Source organism: Nicotiana tabacum, chromosome 1 (genome assembly GCF_000715075.1).
Source record: "Nicotiana tabacum cultivar K326 chromosome 1, ASM71507v2, whole genome shotgun sequence".
NCBI lineage: Eukaryota > Viridiplantae > Streptophyta > Magnoliopsida > Solanales > Solanaceae > Nicotiana > Nicotiana tabacum.
Window position 1 is genome coordinate 193,936,517 of NC_134080.1, and position 14,811 is coordinate 193,951,327.

Below are 14,811 nucleotides of genomic sequence, written 5' to 3' on the forward strand. Positions count from 1 at the left end.
GCTTCCTAGTAGATATTGGTACCCCCAAGTACCTGAATGGTAATGCCCTTCTTTGATAACCTGTAAGCTCATATATGTCCTGAATGCATTGTTCCTCCATCTTTGCACTTTAGATGTTTGATTTAGCTGCATTAGTGTGTAATCTGATGCTCTTGAGAAAGTTTCCAGCTCCCTTAGGATCATTTCCACAGATTGCCATTCCCCTTTACCAAAGAATAACATATCATCCGCAAAATATAGATGGTTTAATTTGAGCCTTCTACATTTGGTATGAAACTGGAACCCTTTTTGATCAGTGATCCATTTCATAACTCTTGATAGGTATTCCATACAAATTACAAATAGGAGGAGGGATATTGGGTCCCCTTTCCTTAGCCCTTTTTGCCCTCAATGTTGCCATAGACTCCACCATTCACTGCTATTGTATAGTAAGTAGATGTGATGCAAGCCATCATCCACTTTATAAATTTTTAAGGGAAGTTAAGAGCATGCAGCATCTCTTCCACAGTATCATATGCCTTCCTTAGGTCTACTTTAATCAGACAGCTTCTAGTTATATTCTTCCTCTTGTACAACCTCACCAGATCTTGGCATATCAATATATTGTGCACTATATTCCTTCCTTTCACAAAAGCACTTTGATTAGGAGAGATTATCCCAGGTAGTACTTTTTTAAGCCTATTGCATAGTATCTTCGAGATCACTTTGTATAATTGCAGCAAGCAATTGGTCTATAGTCACCTACTGCCTCAATATGAGTGCTCTTGGGGATAAGAGTTATCACAGTATTATTGACAATTTTGAGCATTCTGCCTTCTCTAAAGAACTCCAGAACTCCACTTTTTACATCTGCTCCCACAACATCCCAACAGTCTTTGTAAAACTGGCCACCAAACCCATTCGGACTTGCAGCTTTATCTCCTGCAATTGCCCATAGAGCTTCCTTCACCTCAGTTTCTGTGAAGTCTACTATTAGTTCATTCCTTTGCTCTTCTTTCACTGTTGGCCCCTGTCTTATAATCTGGCTATATACATGATCTCTTCCCTCCATTTTCCTTCCCAGCATTTCTATGTAAAATTCTATAAATGCGTCTGGAATCTTGACTGGATCATCAATGTCACACCATTTCATGTCCTTGATGTGGAAAATTCTATTATTGTTCCTTCTAGCTTTAAGCAGACCATGAAAATATTTAGTGTTTTGGTCCCCTGACTGAGCCATTGTTCCATAGCCTTTTGTTGTCAGAACATATTCCTTACCTTTTCCCACTTGCTGCATTCCTCATTTAACCTTACTTCCTCATTGATTAGTGCTTCATTTCTATGGTCCTTTTGTACTTTGCTTTGACACTATTGTAGGGTATTTAGTGCTTCCTCTGTTCTTTTTTCAATGTTTCTGAATCTCTCCTTGTTGATTTTCTGTAAAGTGCTATTTATTCTGTGTAGTTTCCCCACCAACTAGTACATTTGTGTGCCCCTCTTGTTTGTTTTCCAGATCTCTTTTATTCTTTATTTGAAATCTCATGTCATGCTCCACATATTGAAGTATTTGAAGCTTTTTTTCACCTTCTGCCCACCTCCCTCCCAGCTAATTATGCCCGGGGAATGATCAAATAGCCCTGGTTGCATGTAGTGGGCCTCTGATGCAGGCAACTTTGTCATCCATTCAAAGTTGACAAGGACTCTGTCTATTCTGCTCATTACTCTGTTTGCTCCTGGTTGTTTGTTGCTCCAAGTATAGAAAGCTCCTGAGGATATCATGCCTTGCATTGAGCACTCCTCCATACATTTTTTAAACTCCTTGATTTCTGCCATAGTAACTAAACTCCCCATTCTTTCTTCAGTACTCAAGATGCAATTAAAGTCCCCCATTATTGCCCAAGGCACTTTAATTTGCTGGTGTATACTCTTGATATCTTCCCATAGTTGCCTTCTTATACTTTGATTGTTAAAACCATAGACTATTGTAACATTGATCTTTTTTCCTGTCCCTTTATGTTGGACCATACAGTGTATAAGTTGCTAAGTTACACTTATTATATTGACATCATATACTCCAGGTTTCCATACAACCCATATCCTCTCTGCCGGATGTTTTACTAAGTTTGTAATAAATGACCACCCACTGCAAAGATTAAGAGTAGTTTGTTGTGCTTTAACTCTCTTAATCTTTGTTTCCATAAGACCAAATAAGTTAACTCTTTGATTGTTCATAAACAGGTTCATTTCCTTCTGTTTATGTGGCTTATTCAATCCCCTGGTGTTCCAGAAGTCTATTCTATCCATTGGATGAGGGGTTGCCCTCATCCTGCCCTTTTCCTAGAGCCATTTCACTCTCTTTCCCTTTGCTTTTCCTGTTCTCCACCACATTCCCATTTGCAGCTTCTGTTTTCTCTTGTTGATGATCCTCTAATGTTGCAAAAGAGTTCCCAGTTCTGATAACATCATGTTGTATTCCTTCCCCTGCTCTTCCCCTTCCTGCATTCTTCCATGTTCTAGATGTAGTTGCTACTTCATTAACAGTGGAAACTACTTCATTCACAGTATTTCCCTTGCTTATTGGCCCATTCATTTGTTGCTTTTGTCCATGTTCTCCTTTATTCTGCACATTTGCAATCTTCTTTTCACTTGATTTTGCTTCTGTACTTCATTTGGCTCTTTTGGTTCCTATTTATTTACTTGTTTCTTCTTTTCTTCTTTGATAAACCTCCTGCATTCATTCATTTCATGCCCAAAGTTCTTACACTTGCCACACAAAGTAGGTTTCCATTCATAGAACACCTCCTACTCCACAATTCTACCTCTCCGATCCTCAAACATTATTGTGTCTGGATATTTCTGATGAGGTTTGACCTCAATCAAAACTCGGGCATATGTAAGTCTCTCCTTTTGTGTTGTATCTCGGTCTGCTTTTAATGGTTTCCCTACCAGTCCTGCCAATTTTGTGAGTGCAGTTTGTCCCTAGTATTTTATATCCTGTCCATTGAATCTAATCCACATTGGGATCAATTCAACTGATTCCTTTTTTATATCCATGTCTAGATTTCAAGGTTTTACCACCACTGGTTTTCTATCAAACATCTGAACTCCATCCTCAATTACTTTGGTTTTTCTTTTAAAACTATGGAATCTCACCATGAAAACTCCTCTATTAATCTGTGCTATCTTGTTTATGCCAAGCGATCCCCATATCCTTTGAGAATATCCTTCCATCACTGATTGTGGTGGATTAGATCCCAGTACAAAACACACAACTGCTGAATTCCAAAATTCTATTTCCTCGTTTATATCCTCCATAGTTATTTTCACATTCAAATTGTCCTGAACTTGGGGAGTTAAGTCCAATCCTTCAGTAATTGGGCTTGCAACAACTTTGCTCCATGATTTAGGGCTCATGTCTCTGTTTTCCTTTTTCTCCGTCAGTTTCTCCTCGTCCTCCACTCTTTCTGCCCATGATTTGAGTCCCTCATCCTGCTTTTTTCCTCCATTTCTGTTAATTGTTGTACAATTTCCTGATGCCTCACCGTCAAAAGCTGATTGGCTCAGATCCAATGGGCGTATCCCTTGCAATACATTGATATTGCGAGTTCTTTTTGCGTCTGCTGATTGTGGAATTCCTCTTGTTACATTCATGTTGCTCAGATTTGTTCCTTTCATGTGAGACCCTCCCCCTCCAGCCTTTGATTTCCTCGTCATTTTCAGCAATGGCTAAGAGGAAATTTCATTCTAGAGAGAGAAAGTTTGCTTGTACTCTTAATTGTCCGATACTGTTGATCATCGATGATCATCTCTTGTAACTGGTAATATATTGATTTGTAACTCCAACCTTTGAAGCAACTACAAAGAGCTAGAACAATCATCCATGACAAGTTAATATACCAACCATGACCATCTCTTGTAATTGGTAATTTCACTTGAATATAACAACCAAACACAAGCTATATTCACACCGAAGAGATATGTGAACGAAAAGCATTGAAAACTAGTTATTTATACTGGTTGGATAAATACTCCTTTAAGGAGTGTAAAAGGTTCCTTGTATATTGGGATTTCAATTAAATACACGGGAACACAAAAATTATAATTACCAATACAAAGTTTACACTTACCTATACAACCTAGCCCTAACCCTAACCCTAAATATAACTCTACGGTATATTATTAATCATCTAAAATCTCTAACCTATTATAAAGTCTGCGAAAAGCAATATGGAAAGAACTCCAGCAAATAAAATCATTGATGAACCTCTTCATGGTTCTCCAGTTAACCACAACATATTGTACCAAGATGTTAGAAAACAATTGAAGAAACTGAAGTATGAGGTAAACTTATTGCTGCTTAGGATGACGCATGAAATTAGTATCGGCTATGTCAAAAGGCTTTTACTTAATTCCTACCATTTTCCCGACTATTACGACATGTTGGAGGAGCTGCTCGCTAATATTGACCAAAATGAAAATAATGATAATATTAGCTAGCACTTCTTCCAACATGTCGTAACAGCCGGTAAGAGGGTAGGAATCAAGTAAAAGCCTTTTTACATAGTCGACGCCAATCTCACGCGTCATCCTAAGCAGCAATAAGTTCATCTCATACTTCAGTTTCTTTAATTGGTTTCTAAGTTGTGGTTAACTAGAGAGCCATGAAGAGGTTCATTAATGGGTTTTTTTGTTGGAGTTCTTTCCATTTTTTTTCGCAGACTTTATAATAGAGTAGAAATTTTAGATGATTAATAATGTACAATAGAGTTGTATTTATAGAGTTAAATTTAGGGTTAGGGTTAGGGCTCGGTTGTATTGGTAAGTGTAAACTTTGTATTATTAATTACAATTTTTGTGTTCTCATGTATTTATTTGGAATCCCAATTTACAATGAAATTTTTACACTCCTCAAAGGAGTATTTAGAGTTTTCAATGCATTCGATCCATTTCGGTTTCCAAAAATTCTTTTCATGGATTCTTGATCCAACCAGTGTGAATAACTGCTTTTCAATGCTTTTCGTTCGCATGTCTCTTTGGTGTGAATATAGCTTGCTTTTGGCTGTTATATTCAAGTGAATATTACCAGTTATAAGAGATGGTCATGGTTGGTATATTAATTGGTCATGGATGGTTGTTCTAGCCCTTTTAATTGCTTCAAAAGTTAAAGTTACAAATCAAAAAAAAAAAATCAGTATTTCGTTCTTGAGATTTATTCATATGAATATGAAGGGAATCATCAATAGAGTTCTTGTCGATATTTATGATGTTTGTTACATTGTATTTAATAATTTAGGTTATTAAAATTGTATTGATAACTATAATCTTTGAGTCCTCGTATAGAAATTTTTTCAATCCCTATGTACTATCATAAATATTGATATACCAACCATTTCACTTTTCAATTAAGCATTTACACTTCCTATTTCATTTTTATAATTTCTAATCTGCAGTCTGTTGCTGGTTGTAAAAGAAGTAAGCGTGGTTCATTAGGCTTACCTGTATGGAGCTAATGGTTGTATATGGTTTTGGTTGGATCCACACTTACACGTTACCTTGTGCTCGTCCGGCGTTGAAGTTATTGATTTCTGGGGCCTTTGTGCAAATGGCTTATTTTGAGGCTACTATTTAAATTCTATCCCCCATAGTCCTATAGCCTGTTTGGCCAGGCTTAAAAAATCAACTTATTTTAAGACGTGTTTTTTTTTTCAAAAGTGTTTTTTTTAAAAGTACTTTTGGTAAGAAACAGTTTGTGTTTGACCAATTAGTTTGAAAAGTACTTCTGATTATCAATTAGTGTTTGGTCAAGTTTTTAAAATACTGATAATAGTTTGAAAAATACTTTCGAGCAACAATTAGTGTTTGATCAAGCTTTTAAAATATTGATAATATGAATATCTATATTATTCCTGCTTTTTGAATGATCATTTTTTACTTGTCAAAATGCATATTGTGGTAGTACACCATTTATGCAAAAGGAGAGACATGTATTTACTTATTTTTTTTTTTAGGTGTTTCTTTTAAAGGAAGAAGGTAATCTCTGCCAAATGTTGAATTGCTCTTTGCTTTGTATTATATAACACTTTAATAACAGTTTGTAACCTAAATTAATATCATTCTTTCATGATCAACATTTAGTTAGTACATGTGCGGGATGAAGGTACCATGAGCTTATAGTTTTGCACAAAGTCAAAATGCTCCTTTTTCTTTCTGGTGTCACGCGAACAAAGCATTAGACGAAGTGAAGTTCGTTGGGACTGCATAAGTTCAACAATAAGAGTTCGTTTGGTAGGATATATTAGGAAAAATAATATATTTATTAGCTTTGGTATTATCCAATTTATTTATAATTAATACTTGTATTAGAGTTATATAGTATTATTTTTATACATAACAAATCATGTTAATAGCAATATTATGATTTTTAATACATGGATAAGCATGTATAAAGACAGAATTATCCTTTCTAAACCTTTAATACACCAAACTAAACAGTCTATAAGATATAATCCCAATATACTAATTCCAATATTACTAATACATCATATTCATGAATATTATTCCTATACATACTTTACCAAATGACCCCTAATAGTATTTCATATTTACTATGTAAAGGAGTTCGACGTTAAATTCCTCAGTCCTCCATAATCAATACTACCTACCCTAAATAAAGGATTAAAAATTACAAAAAGATACAAGAGAGAAGAAGTTCCATTTACATGAAATTCCTATTATTTTTCTCTTATTGCAGCCAGGAAGAAGAGTCCAAACTGCTAACTATTTCTCAAGGTGATGTGATAATTATCCATAGAGAATATACCATACAATATGATAAAAACAACGGTTTTTTTTTTTTAATTAAATTTCTAACGTATGCTCAGACATAAAGCAAATAATAATGGGGGAATAAATAGTACAGCACCACTTTGGCAGGAATATATTCGAAGATATCATTTTCACACATGTATTTACTAGAAAGTTCTCATTGTAATTTGTATTTATATATGTTTGACTAAGCATGATATTAAAAAATGTAAAGAAACACTTGCGAATCTATGATGTTAAATTATTGGTGCGTATAACATAGCAAAAAATTCCATGAAGGAGTATTATTATGGATAAAAATAGAAATATTGTTGGACGTAAAAAGCATACCAAATAGAAAAAGATATTTTTTTTGAACAAGACTAAAAAGAAAATAAAACTCATAAATGAAAACGGATGGAGTATTATATTCAGCCAGCATAGACAAAAATATAGACAATTATTTGTTATTATAAGTCATCTTAATTTGATACCGTAGAAATTTTGACATTGTTAAGAGCACAAAATTTGTCCTCCCTCAAATAGATGATGTTAGAGTTTTTGTGCGGGTCGGAACCTTTTCGAAAAGGAATTTCGCTATTTTAGGACGTCATAATTACAGTTGTCGTTCATCGGGGCTTTGATGGTCGGCTCCAAGTTGAGGAATAAGGGATCACGTGAATCCATATTCTTTTCCCTAATGTATAATAATGTTACATTTTTCTCAAAATTGCTTAAATATATTTGCGTGAACCTATGCTTAAAGACTCTTATGGTATAATTATTACTGGGTGCATCGCTACAAGTGAAATTGGCAGTTCAAATTAAATCTCACTCTGAACGGTCTTATTTTCGGCACGGAGTATAGATATATATGTGAAAATTACTAAAATTTCAAAAAAAAAAATATAATTTTGATGGGTTCATGGTAAGAGACTAAAGTTAAATCCGTCAAATATAAACTCTAGATCCACCTCTTCGCAATAGTGCACTCATTCTCTTAAAATTCTGAATCTGCTTCTATCATTATGGGATTAATTGTGCAACCCAACATAAAGAGTAGCTGGATAGGAAGATAGGCTAGACGGAGTAGTAGCTGGTTTTGAATATACAGAACTTAAACTTAATAAATAAGTAGGGTATGGACCATACATAGGAAAAGCAAGACATAAGAGAAATAGAAAGAGAACAAATGAAAGGAAGCTTCAAAGAAGGAGAAGTATTAGCAAAAGTGTCGTCGTGACTCGAGACAGTTAACGTCTAGCTAAGTCACAAGTCACCTCCACAATTTCCAACTATTATGAACCTTCCTAGAAACCCTCTTTTCAGAATAAATTAAAAATGATCTTCTCCAATAAATCAGTGGAGATAAGTTACTTATCAGAAACGTATATGATGCTGTTGACAACTTCAAAACAACTTCAAATACCCCATATTTTCCCATTCATTGATTCGCGGAACTAGAATTTTTATTAAAGGATATTAAAATATAAATAATTAAATATATAAAAAAAGCTAAAGGGACACATATAATATGAATATGTAAAAATTTTACCTAACTATATAGTAAAAAATTTCGACTAAGGAATATCAATTGACACCCATTGATTATATGTGGCTATGCCAGTGCATAATGAATCAAAGAATAAGTTATTAATTTTAAAATTTGTCAACCCTCCCAGGGATTTAGGTGAGATGAATAATTAAATATTTCGTTTTGAGTCTTGAAAAAAGAAAAGAATCTCGTAAGGAAATATTTTTTCCTTTAATGAAAATCTTACGCGACATGAATTTGAATTAGTCGCAAACCTAATGTGGACTGGAATGGAAAACCAAAATAAATAAATAAAATCTAAAGGTTATCATCTTAAAATAATTTGTCTGCATTTTCTTGAGTTACAATAATCTATAGAAACTCCAAGATCTCTGTTAAATTAGCTACTTATATAGGTAAATGGGTAAAAAGAATATATTTTTGCTAAAAGCATTTTTTTTTTTTTTGTGTGTGGGATCAACGTTATTCTTGCTTGGTAGACTACAAGGTGCTTTTTGCAAGTACATTTATGTATACAGGGGTAGTGTAAACCGCTCTTTGAAATATAGAAGAAAGTGTAAACAGCTAATGCCAGTATATCACCAAAGGTTATGTGAGGATGGTAAATATCTTTTCATCCTTAACTAAAGATTTAGGTTTCGAGTCTTTAAAATGAAGTCGCCTTTAATAAAAAATACTTTATCTTCAAAGTGGTACTTCTCAAAACCAAAAAACCACCTAAATAGTACTCCCCCGTTTTAATTTATGTGAATGTATTTTTTTTTTAGTCCGTGTCAAAAAGAATTATCATTTTTCATATTTAAAAACAATTTACCTTTATACAATGATAATTACACAAAATATATGTGCCTCATTTTACACCACAGTTCAAAAATCTTCTTTTTTTCCTGAAATTTCGTGCTCAATCAAATAGGTTGACATAAATTGAAGCGGGTGGAGTATTGAATAAAAATAGCCCTTAGTAGTTTACAAATTGGAGGCCCTACCCAAACCCCATTCAGAAGGTACCATTTGATTTAATATGGACCATAGGCTACATAGTCCATCCCCACTCTCTTTTCTTTTTCCTACCTTCAAAAATTAATGATCAAATCCTTACCAGTTGACAATGTAACAGTACTCATACTTCCACAATATTCACGAAATTACTTACTGTTAGATAGCACTATAAATAGAGTTTCCAACTTTCCTTGTGCCAAACAATACCTTTTATTCATACCATTGCTTTTTCTTCTTCTTCATTTTTTTTTCACAGAAAAACAATGGCAAGTAAAGTTGGTGAAGCAGCAACAGAATATCAAGACTTGTTACCTGTGATGGCAGAAAAATTGGACGTGGATACGTTTGTCGCGGAGCTATGTGGAGGATTCAGGCTACTAGCTGACCCGAAAAATGGCTTGATCACATCGGCGAGTTTACAGAAGAATTCGGGGCTTCTTGGAATGGAAGGCATGAGCAGAGAAGATGCAGAGGCTATGGTAAGAGAAGGAGACTTAGATGGAGATGGAGCATTGAATGAAACTGAATTTTGTATTCTAATGGTTAGACTTAGTCCAGAAATGATGCAAGATGCTGAGGCTTGGCTTGATAAGGCACTCCAAAAAGAGTTGGCATAATCCTCTTTTTTGAGTTTGCTATAATCTTATTCTCATTTCCTTCATTATCATATATGATGGATTGCTTCTCAATGGCTGTAATATATATCATATATGTTGATTCTGTTATGCAGTACCAAAAAAGAGATCAGATAATAGAAGGGGTGAATCACCCAAAATTAATGCAGGTTCAGATTTCGTGATTATAAGTTTCTAATATTGTAAGTTACTATATCCCACTAGCATAGGTGGATTGGGTAACTCTGCCTCCCAAGGCTTAAGCAAATACAAAGAAATCGCCTAATATTTTCTCTATTGAGATGTAGATCTTAGTGTCTCATGATCTTCATCCACTTTTCATTGACCACTAAGTGAAAGACTTTCTATTTCCGTTTCTACTTGTCCCCCCCCTCCCCCCCCCCCCCAAGTAGGAAATACAACTTAGCATGGAATAATATATTGTATTGTCGTGGGGTTTAGGAGCCTAGTATCAAGCTATACCAAATTTTCCTAAACTGCAAAGTTCTTCTCGAGACTACACGAAGAATCTTTGTTGAGGTGATATTGTCGCAAAAACAGAAGAGTCTGCATGATAGTAATAAAAGTAAATCATAGGGAAGAAAAGAAAGATGGTTAGGGAAGTTTTGGAGGAGTGAGCACAGTCAACTACTTTCTCATCTCATCTCATCTCGCAAACTGCTCCGTTTCAACTTTAGGTTCTAAGTGAACCTATTTGATTAGGCACGAAGTTTAAAAAAAGAAAAGACTTTTTAACTCGTGATATAAAATAAAACAATATTTTATGTGACTATAAATCATTATATGAAAGTAAATTGCTTTCAAATAAGGAAAATGGTCATTCTTTTTAAAACGGATTACAAAAGAAAATAGATTCATATAAATTAAAACGGAGGAAGTATAAGTTTAGGTTTTTTTTCATCCCTATAAGTTTAGGTGACAAATCAGAAATAGAAGAGAAGGTTGTCTGAGGGTTGAGAACAGGAGTAATCCAGATCTCAAGAGCCAAGAATACTTTATTTTTCAAATTTTATCAAGCTTAGACTTAAAGGGCACACAGGCAATTCAATTATCATGTGAAGCTATTAGAAATGTGCAACTATGGTAATAACTTCTTATGGCTAAATGAAGCTTTACTTGTTCATGTTACTTCACACAATTCTGCAAAACATGAGCTAATGTCAAATGGTCTCAATATGCTCAAGCAATGATTCGACTAGGCAATGGTTTCTGATAGCTAAATTCACAATCCACAAAGTTAACCCAACAAAATGCAACAGGTAATCCATTACATTTATAAAAGATTGATCTTCTACTACACAAGCAGACTGCACCAAAGCATTTACACTATGACAGCGCAAGCTCTCCCAGATTAAGATATGACTCAAGTTCTCGACCTTCGAACAGGAGACCTGCTGAAAAATACAAAAATAAAATGTGAACAATTGTTGCAAGATATGTTGACAGTTAAAAACTAAATAAAACAAAAGGAGAGTTTTTTTTTACCTGCGATACCTTCCATAATCTGGACTATTGTATCTGTCATATGATGGACCATTACGAACAGGACTATGAGGTCGGCCATAATCTGGACTAGGCCGGCCCCTGCGATACATCGGGCTTGGTGACCTTCGATAAGGGCTATCCCTTTGCCTGCCATAATCTCTTCTAGGGCTGTCGTATCTGTCCCCTCTCTCATCGTCATCCTTCAAGGCATACTCTACAGAAACCACTCTGTCCAAGATCTTACTGTAAAAGGTATTTGCAACTCACTTATTATCAGGAAACAAACAGATAAGATATTGCAACCATAAGAAATAGAATGAAATATCTTACTAACCTCATGTGTGTACACTCCAAAGCTCTTGTTGCATCCTCCTGATTTTCAAACTGCACAAACGCAAAATTGCGACGTATGCGAACATGAAGGACATTGCCGTACGGTTCAAAGTGTCTTTCTATGTCTCGGGTTCTAGTACAAGTAGGGTCAAAGTTTATGACAAACAATGTTTTGGTTGGTCTCTGGTTTCCACCAGACTTAGGGCCATCACGGTGTCTACCACGTTCACCCTGTCAATCACAGTCGCCATAGTTAAAAAGATGCCAATTATCAACAAATCGTATTTCCTTTCAGAGGAGGAAATGTCTAACGGATTGTATTTCTCAAATTTTGGGAAAGATGAAGACAGAAACATTACTTTTGCCCATTCCACTGATAGACAGCGCCTTTCATACCCAAATGGCATGTTGTCAGTCCCACGGATGGCATCTGCTGCATCTCTCTCATCCTCAAAGTAGACAAAAGCAAACCCTGTAGTTGTAAAGAGAGTTCATTATAAGGTTGAAAGAACAGTAAGATATGGTCTCTAAAGACTTTTCGGTAGAGTATACATCAGCTAAATCAAAGTTCTCATCTCCTTCAGAAATTAAATAACGTACAACACCTGCAAGTATGTGAGGGCTTGAGGAAATTAAGGAGGTAGAAGCCTTGCATGAACTAGATCATGATGATGATGATGATGATGATGATGATGGTCAAGATGAAGGCTTATTAAAGGTTTAAAGTCAAGTCTGAGTAGACATTGCTAAGCATGCATCACCAATTTCACAGCACGATTTGAAAATTGGTAGGCATGGCATGATATAATTCATTGATCCTCTTATTAGTAGTGGTAGGCATGGCATGATGAACCGACTGATCCCACCATGATCATTCTTGTGATAAGCCAACATGAGCATCGAGTAAGTGAATGACAGAAGATCGATGTAAGAAATGCAGAACAATTCCATCAGTGAGAAGGGGGAGAGCAGGCAGGCAGATAGGTTTCCTTGCATTAGAAGTTTTTTTGGCACAGGAGTGTTGAGCCATGATAGAAGCTCTTTTTCCTTAGTAGATGTGCCTGCGGCAAAATAAACACTTGAATGCGGAGATCTTCTCCAAATGAAATATTCGGTTCCACATTATGTCTTGACAAGTCACATGTATCATTCGTACATGCTACACACATACAGTCATATAGCTAGGTAATTTTGTTTAACCAAAATACTTATAGTCAACTACCCCAAGAGGGAAAAGGCTGTAACTCATAATGCACCTCAAATAAGAAAACACTTTCCAAAGCGGAATGATTAAACAAGATATGGATTAGATAAGATACCAAAAAGAGAAAAAAAACACCTAAAGTTCATATTGTTGAAAATGTAACTCACGCATTAACAATTCCATAGAATGATGTCATTAAAAAATTTCTACTATTCTTTCTGTGCCAAGAATTGCGAGGATCATGATCTCAAAAGCAGTGCTTAAAAAGGCAGAGGCATATGGCAGGGTGTTTTAACTACCATCGGATAAGCCTATCTTGAGCCCCATTAATTTCTAACTTATAAAATTTTCAAAAATAACTACTAACATATAAAAATATATAAAATATGAAAGTTAATGAAAATAAACTTGAAATTGCATATAACTTGGAAGAAGAACATGTAGAATAATTTATTTAACTATCTAATCACAATAGCATATGCGCAGGAACTCCAAGTCACCAACTACTAATCATTGAAAACATTTCACCCAAGTTGCAGCCATATACTTAAAATAAAATAAAATGAAGAAGTTATATTCTGTCTAGAATATGCAATGCAAGGCACGCTTAGAAGACCCCTACCCAACACATAACGCATGCAAGGGGAAAATACATTATCTATACAGCATTTCTCCATGAGAATTAAACCCCAACTGGTCACCTCAAGGCCAGGCGAGTCACGACTGCCTTTTAAAAAAAATGATCAAAAGAAAATCTAAGAGAGGTTCAGCAACTGCCCACTGAGTAGTCAAATGATCTTAGTCTCAATCCCAAAGATAACACAAGGACAATAAGTAAGCAAAGCCCAATTCTACTATAACTAGTACCACTATGCCTTGGTCCCAAACAAGTTGGTGTCCGTTACACTGACCACAATTTCCATTTAAACTCATCTTATACTATGTAAATAGAAAAAAGTACCAACAGAAGTTAAGTATATTTTCTAAAACGCATAAATATCTTAAAGGCTAAACATTAAAAAGGAGAGGAAATAAGCCATACCAGATTTCATGTCGACTCGCTCAATTCTTCCATACTTGGAGAAAAACCGTTCCAGTTCTGATTGTCGAGTATCATACTCAAAGTTCCCAACGAAAATAGGCCTCATCTTCACCACCGGTACAACCTAACAGACTCAACAAATAATTTTTTCAACTTGATACCAACACAACAAAACAACACATATTAATACCAGTTTGCGAATTTTTATTTTTTTTTACAGTAAACCCTTGTTCTTCATATACTTATATTCTTCGTATCTTAAACCCTAATTTCAAATGGCAACGAAATGGGCAAATAGAGCAGAAAATCGATTATTTTATCCTACGTTTTTAACAATCAAAAGACCCTACATTACGATAATCTTTTACCAGAAAATAAAAAAAATACCAAAGTTTTTCTGTAGGTAAAAGCCTTAATTACAATAATTTAACGTATAGCACAGGGTAAAGAAAGAACATTACCTTTTTTTCGAACAAGGAATGGAAAACCCTAGAAACCAAACAAACGTGTTAGAATAGGACGGCGTGAGTTTAAATACTGGATTTTGCACATTTGGGCCCCGTTTCTTAATTAGACCGCATGGGCCGGATCCTCAAAGGGAAGGGGTTGAATCGGCCCTAATCGTAGTATTAATCCATGGTGTACAAAGAAAACCGACAAAATGACAAACTATACGAAAATAAATCGACAAACTAGACTATACCAATAAATCCGGTCAAATAAAAAAGATTAATTAGTGATTTGGTTTAGTATTGAAAAAGAGAAACCCCAT

At 35.0% G+C, this 14,811-nt stretch overlaps 3 protein-coding genes across 4 annotated transcripts; 1 reads left to right on the forward strand and 2 right to left on the reverse strand.

Moving 5' to 3' along the window:
* Positions 1 to 700: 700 nt before the first annotated feature.
* LOC142164605 (uncharacterized) lies at positions 701 to 1,279 on the reverse strand. The gene has a single exon (XM_075222633.1). It carries the CDS (start codon positions 1,277 to 1,279, stop codon positions 701 to 703), a length of 579 nt encoding a protein of 192 aa, XP_075078734.1.
* An 8,324-nt stretch (positions 1,280 to 9,603) lies between these two features.
* LOC107778871 (calcium-binding protein KIC) lies at positions 9,604 to 9,957 on the forward strand. Its single transcript, XM_016599196.2, has one exon. It carries the CDS (start codon positions 9,604 to 9,606, stop codon positions 9,955 to 9,957), a length of 354 nt encoding a protein of 117 aa, XP_016454682.1.
* Positions 9,958 to 11,046: 1,089 nt separating this feature from the next.
* On the reverse strand, positions 11,047 to 14,574 carry LOC107778870 (serine/arginine-rich splicing factor RS31-like). Of its 2 annotated transcripts, none has more exons than XM_016599195.2 (6): positions 14,501 to 14,574; positions 14,040 to 14,163; positions 12,153 to 12,265; positions 11,795 to 12,024; positions 11,461 to 11,703; positions 11,047 to 11,366 (listed from the first exon to the last, which is right to left on the reverse strand). In XM_016599195.2, exons 2-6 carry the CDS (start codon positions 14,143 to 14,145, stop codon positions 11,339 to 11,341), a joined length of 720 nt encoding a protein of 239 aa, XP_016454681.1. In that variant the 5' UTR covers positions 14,146 to 14,163; positions 14,501 to 14,574; the 3' UTR covers positions 11,047 to 11,338. The 2 variants fall into 2 exon arrangements, with proteins under 2 accessions (XP_016454681.1, XP_016454680.1); XM_016599194.2 differs by having other exon boundaries at positions 11,047 to 11,369.
* Positions 14,575 to 14,811: the final 237 nt, after the last annotated feature.

Coding starts and splice junctions, on each gene's coding strand:
- LOC107778871 (XM_016599196.2), top strand. CDS start 9,604: ATGGCAAGTAAAGTTGGTGAAGCAGCAACAGAATATCAAGACTTGTTA.
- LOC142164605 (XM_075222633.1), bottom strand. CDS start 1,279: ATGCAGCAAGTGGGAAAAGGTAAGGAATATGTTCTGACAACAAAAGGC.
- LOC107778870 (XM_016599194.2), bottom strand. CDS start 14,145: ATGAGGCCTATTTTCGTTGGGAACTTTGAGTATGATACTCGACAATCA. Junction 12,266..14,039: donor GCGAGTCGACATGAAATCTG/GTATGGCTTATT, acceptor TTACAACTACAG/GGTTTGCTTTTGTCTACTTT. Junction 11,704..11,794: donor TTGGAGTGTACACACATGAG/GTTAGTAAGATA, acceptor TACCTTTTACAG/TAAGATCTTGGACAGAGTGG.